Genomic DNA, 6797 nt, shown 5'->3' with positions numbered 1-6797 from the left:
TAGTGGAGCCAATTACCACAGGTCGCTGGAGCGATGTGGGAAGACAGAAAGTCAGTTTACCAGAATGTTGGGTTGACAGTGCACTTATGGTGTTCATCGCAGTGCTCATATGCGAAATGGTGTAATGTGTAATTGTTCAGGTTTGGTGCGAGGATTTAATGATTAATAAAGCTGGATTTTCATTCCAAGTTGTCCCGAGCTGCTTCATCAGCCAGTGAAGAAACTTGAAGCAGCATTTTATTTTTGCACATAAAGTGCAACAGCAGGGAACTCCACCCACTGCTGGGTGGACAACTCCAGTCCTAACGTGTCAAGGAGCGTATAATCAGCTGCACGCAGGCTGGCAGGCATCTGACCGCACTGGACAAAACATCCAAGGCAAAACAATTATTAATAAAGCTGCTTCCTTTATTGAGTTTTAATAATTAAAAGTATGCAGGTGAATCCCGCAGGAATCAAAGTGGCGTAAAAGTGTAACCTGACGAGAGTCGTGCGTAAAGGTTTCCTCTTTTTTTCCTATTGGAGATCATGCGCAGCTTCTCAGTTGCGTGCACGAGAGTCGGAGATTCAGCCCTGCACAGGACTATCTTGGCCGGACCCTCGCTGTTCTCAGCCACGGCCCTGTCCTCCCGAGGCTCATCGGATCTCGGTTTGGATGCCAACACGGACCCGGTGATTCACACGTCACCACCGGAGCACGAGTCTTTGGTTTTGCTCAGGCCTCCCGAGACTTTAGAAGAAGGGGAGATGACGGAGGACGAGCCGAAAGTTTATTTGGAAACCAGCGACCTTTGGACACAGTTCCATAAATGCGATACTGAAATGGTCATTACGAAATCCGGGAGGTACAGTAAACGTCTAATATTTACGCACGGGATGGAAAGCTTGACTGAGTTTTAATGAACGCCTCACGCCGTTATCTGTCCTCTCCATACAGACGCATGTTCCCGCCGCTCAGGACCAGGTGCGCCGGCATGGACAGAAAAGCCAAGTATGTCGTTCTGATGGACATTGTGGCGGCCGACGACTGCAGATATAAATTCCACAACTCCCGTTGGATGGTGGCCGGGAAGGCGGACCCGGAGATGCCCAAACGCATGTACATCCACCCGGACAGCCCGGCCACGGGCGAGCAGTGGATGTCCAAAGTGGTCAACTTCCACAAGCTGAAACTGACCAACAACATGTCCGATAAGCACGGATTTGTATGTTTTGATTTTGGTTTTGAAAATGTAGTGAATTTCAATCTGAATTAATAATAATAATAACCAAGATATGTGTTGCATGAAGTAATCATTGCATTTAATATTATGTTTCTGCTTATATCTTCACCATTATTAATTCATTTTAAAGACATAAATCAAGACAATTGAGGATTTCCCCCCACATTATTTCCCAGATATATGCTTTTGACTTCATTATAATTTTTTAATTTGCAGACAATTCTCAACTCGATGCACAAGTATCAGCCACGATTCCACATCGTGAAGACAAACGACATCCTGAAGCTGCCTTACAGCACCTTCAGGACTTACGTCTTCTGCGAGACAGAGTTCATCGCAGTGACGGCTTACCAAAACGACAAGGTGAGAGGTGGGAGGAAAAAAAGAGGCGTTTTCATTTGCTAGTTAAGCATATCAAAAAATTCAACAACGTGAAGAACTATTTCCCTCCTTTGCACCAACTTTCAGATAACGCAGCTGAAAATAGACAACAATCCTTTCGCGAAGGGATTCCGAGACACGGGAAACGGGAGGAGAGAGAAGAGGCAAGTTATCACTCACTTTATGACTCAATGAGACGTTCATATCTGGGTGACAGTGTGCAAAAGCCATATTAAAGGGTATTTTATTATTATCATCATTGTCCAGCTCCGTGATCAATGTGCCACAAATCTGAATGCTGACATTTACAGTTATCATGTCACACTAAATGTTACAAAATAAAAGTACACATTATGCAGAATAGCCCCTGTATGTGAGTATATTGGTATTGTGTGTTATAATAACAATACTTATATAATAATAACAATAATAATAATAGTAGTAGTAATGTGAATCAACTTTATTTATATAGCACCTTCCATACAATGGAAGTAGTATAAGGTGCTCCACAACAAAGTGAAGAGAATAAATCAAAACAGACAGATTGACCCTAAACACTGCGAGATAAAACAAAGCAATAAAACAAAGGAAGGAATTAGAACAAAACAAAACATGTAAATGCTTAACGCAAAGGAAACAATAAGAACAATAAAACATGTATCTGATTAGTGTCAAACAAGAGAAGAGTGGCAGGTTGTTTAAGGCATTGATGAATAAATACCTTTTCAATTGCCGTTTAAAAATGTTCACAGAGCTCGTATCTCTTATCACTTTAAATCCATAGTGTTGGTGCATATAATTAAAAACCGCCGAGCTGCAGATTTTCTTATTTGTGTGATTGTTGGAAAAAAAGGGCAGCATAGGATCTAAGAGGCCATGATGGATTAGTAATGTAGGCCGGCCCCAAAGCATCAAGAGCCTTGTAAAAAAGTAAGAGAAGTTAAAAACCAATTCTAAAAGACATTGGTTAACTAAAACTGGACGGATACTCTCTCTTTCTCGCGCTATAGTTAAAAGCCTGGCAGCAGAATTCAGAGTGAATTGTAGTTTCTCAATGAATCGTTTTTAAAGACCGGTGAAGAGAGCATGACAGAAATCTAATCTGCTTGAAAAACATTTGGAACATTTCTGAAATGAAAGAGCTGATCTGGTGACCTTTGTGGGCTTTAATAGCTCCTGACTTAACCAGAGACACAAACTCAAACATTCGTTGGTTGGATTTTTTTGCAGAGAAAAATGGCATAACAATTAATTGATAATCAATGTAGCAATTCATTTAATATTATTTGTCCTTTTCTAAATATATGAAGATCACTTGAAATATATGGAAAAGATCAACTTTGTTTTATTTTTGATGAATCCATAAAATAAAATTCAACTATAGAATCATTCAGGGTATTTTCAGCCTGAGCATGATGTTGACAGCAATAACATGAAAACTATTTCATTTTTAATTGCTTACATGTATTGCATCTGCTATCTGGTAAAACCACAGAAAGATATCTCCACAGTTGTAAGGTGCAGCGAAGTTGGTGCAAATTGAAACATGTCAAACCATAAACTTGCCAGAGCAGCTGAAGAAAATGTTTTTCCTATTTAGAATGGAGCACTCAGAGAGAAGCTCTTCCAAGCCTGTTAAAGTCAACATGCAGCTTCCAGTATTACCAAGTCAGTTTTACACTGGAACGGCCACTCTGGTCAACACAGAGTGGACAAACAATACACTTTCATTCAAATTCAGCATATTTATCCTCACGGTCACCTAACTGTTCCTTCTTTATGTACGCTGAAAATGTACGGAAGCCCTGAGAGGCCAGTGAGAAAAAAAAATCTGGTAATCCATTTTCTGAGTCTAATCCAAATTGTTTTCTCTCCTGTGTTTATGACTTAAGAACAGGTGCAAAAAAGGTTTCGATAATCCTGTTCCTATTTTTTTCATCGTGAAACAGATGGGGGAAAGTTTGTTGTTGTTAGACTTTTTTTGTCCACAAGAGGCTGAAATGCACCAATACACCAATGCACCAATGCACCAATACACCAATACACCAATGCACCAATACACCAATACACCAATGCACCAATGCACCAATGCACCAATGCACCAATACACCAATACACCAATGCACCAATACACCAATGCACCAATGCACCAATGCACCAATGCACCAATACACCAATGCACCAATGCACCAATGCACCAATGCACCAATGCACCAATACACCAATACACCAATGCACCAATGCACCAATGCACCAATGCACCAATACACCAATACACCAATACACCAATGCACCAATGCACCAATACACCGTGCTCTAAATAGGACTGAAAAAACTCATCAATGTCTTTAGTCCTATTTAGTTTGTAGGGTACTTTGCACTTCAGCCTCTTGTGTATTTCTACAACAAACACTTAGAAAAGTGATTATGACAACAACAAAAAACACATAACAAAGCCTTTTCTCCTACCTGTTTTCACAGATAAAAAAAAAGTAACTTAGAAAATGTACAGCAAGAGCTTTTTTTTCTCTCGCCTGTTGTCGAATCATGAACACAGGAGAGAAAACAACTTCGAAAATGGATCCGCAAAATGCTTTTTTTTCTTACTTGCCCCTCAGGGCTTTCGTACCAAGGCCATGGATGTTTAAAGAGAAAGGCAGTGGGAGCGAGAGGGATGGTTTATCTGGAGTAAGGTATTTGTTTGGATGTTGAGTTCAAATACCAGCAATCTTCCTCCAGAATCACTGACCCCCCCTTGAAAGATATGGTGAATATGCAGCATAAATACTCCACTTCTAATTGAAGGAATTATCGCTGAATGGTTCTATAATAATGATTAGAATCATCAGCTATTTTATGTATCATCACAGAGTTATTTCTTCATTACATCAGGAAACTACAACATCCATCACAAAAGTCTGAAGAGATGCGGACGACTGATGTGAAATGTGAACCTGTGAAGGAATCATCTCCTCGACATTCAGACGATTCTAAATCTCCAGGTAAAGAAGAAACATTATAATGCTAACTTTGTCAATAGGATACATTCGGTGAGTCCACGAACATGAATCAAAACTAACTTTCCCATGCGTCTTTTTTTCTTCTTCTTCTGAAGATGCTCATGAAAGTGACAGAGCTGACGATGTTGAGGACGGTCCTGGACAGACGGTGAGCAGGACGCAGACTATGCCTAAGGTCTCCACAGCGGAGACTCCGGTCGAGGGGCAGAAAGAAACGGACCCCAGACAAAGCCACGCCATCAGCATATTAACTGGCAGAGGCGGGTGCTACGGGCGACAAGATTCGGAGAGGGAACAAGTGGGCAAACTACGCAGCGGTGTCGCACACAGCCTCGTTTATCCACCGGAAGTGAACCGACATCTGCAGGATCCGAGTGTCCCCGACGGTCTTCTCGGCTCAGCCCAGGTGAACGGCTGGAACAGCCACGCCGCCGTGGACGGAGCGCCGTGCGGACTGAGACTGGCAGCACCCGCCAGGACTCCGGGAGCTCCAGGGTTCCCCATCGGCCTTCGACAGCACGCGCCGCTACAGGTACACAGACCAGTGGAACGCTTTTTTTACTGCCAAAATCTACACAAAATTAGTGGAGTATTAAATGGAGTACCTTTAATATTCTTTCAGGCTTGGTCCATATTTTAATACTTCATTATTATTGTTGGCATAATAAAATGTAAACAGCATTTTCATGTTTTTGCCATTAACCATTTCCTGAACACATCATTGTTTTCATGATCTAAATGTCTAATGCTATGAGTAAAAGTAGGAGTAAAAAGTACAAAACTCTGGAATGGAGAAAAGTTGAAGTACTTTACGTTGTTATTTGAGATATTTGAAGCTAGTGTGACGCTTCAGTCTGAGTTCCACGAATCAAGTGCAGAACTGTATCTGTGTGTTTGCAATAGTTACTCAAGGATGACATTTTGCAGGAAAAAGACTTCAGCTCGATTTTCCAACTCAGTCTGCTGAAGCCTCATACTAAAGGGTGATTCATGTCCGCCGCATCCGACAAGACCCTCAGCGGGGGGTTCTGTGTGGCAGCTTTTCGCCCTTTCCGTGCACAACCAACATCTTCTAACTATGCTGACACAAGGATAGAAGATGCAGAACTCTGAGGAGCTCTGAGAGCGTTGGATAGATGTGAGGAGAGACCCGCTCGGAGTAGCAAAGATCCAAGCGTTCCCTCACCACGATTCCACATCCGCTCGTGTCTGAATAGTCCATGTGGAAAGTACGACCGAGGTTTAACGTTGGTTATTTTACACAGAACGAGTACTGTAGGTTTTGTCCTCCATTACTGACATTGGAAGTGCGTCAGGAAAGGATCTTCATCCAGTTGCAGGAGGAATGATTACAGCGAGACAAAAAACGGTCTAAATGCTCATGGAAAAACTTGTGAAACCATCCTTAAATGTGTATAAGCAGCATTTTAATGTTACAGTCTGTTGGCTTGGCGGGGAGACAATTTTAACTCACAGTTAAGTATTTTATAAACTCATTATTTTTTATTATCTTTGGCAAAGTCACAGCTGTCAAATACATTTAATTTTCTTCTGAAAGTACCTTAAAACTACACTTACGTCTAGTGCTTGTCACTTTAACTCCTTAAAGAACAGCAGATAATGTGTTGTATGTTGTATTTTCTTCCCTTGTTAACAGGACCTGGTGAGCCTCTCCCACTTTGGAGGCTTTCTGTTTTATCCATACTCCAGCTTCTCCGCAGAGTCAGCCCAGTATTTCATCCCACCAGCGCCGTCCAGAGTGGATTTCAGAGCGTATCCAGGCGTCCACAGCCGGGACTACTTCCCCTCTCCCATGATGTCGTCCTCTGTTCCTGTTGTGGGCGTTGGGGGATCGAAATATTTCGGCCCCGAGTTGCTACAGAAAACAGACCAGAAGGACTCGGCGGACGAAGCTGAAATTGATTGACGTTGTTTAAATACTGCTGACTTGAGAGCAGTTCCTTTCTGATTTAACGCCCCCCCCCCCCCCCCCCCCCGCCTGCATGCGGCCCCACCTACAGAATGCAAACAGATGTAACAGAATGCCGTTCTCTCATGGGAGTGACTCTGAACTTGTGTCAAAATGAAAGTTGTGTAATAGTAAAGTCTACACCTGCATCTTGTTGCTTACATGACTGAAGACTGAATGGCTGTGTGGCGACGAGCATTTTAT

At 42.3% G+C, this 6797-nt stretch overlaps 1 protein-coding gene across 1 annotated transcript; it reads left to right on the top strand.

Moving 5' to 3' along the window:
• The first annotated feature begins 451 nt into the window (after window positions 1-451).
• tbx3b (T-box transcription factor 3b) lies at window positions 452-6797 on the top strand. The gene is made up of 7 exons (XM_079160638.1): window positions 452-845; window positions 938-1205; window positions 1440-1586; window positions 1692-1768; window positions 4497-4606; window positions 4720-5156; window positions 6282-6797. Exons 1-7 carry the CDS (start codon window positions 529-531, stop codon window positions 6549-6551), a joined length of 1626 nt encoding a protein of 541 aa, XP_079016764.1. The 5' UTR covers window positions 452-528; the 3' UTR covers window positions 6552-6797.

Source organism: Pholis gunnellus (assembly GCF_910591455.1).
Source record: "Pholis gunnellus genome assembly, chromosome: 6".
Lineage (NCBI taxonomy): Eukaryota > Metazoa > Chordata > Actinopteri > Perciformes > Pholidae > Pholis > Pholis gunnellus.
The sequence above is the reverse complement of the archived record's forward strand: the minus strand, read 5'-3'. Positions and strand labels throughout refer to the sequence as shown.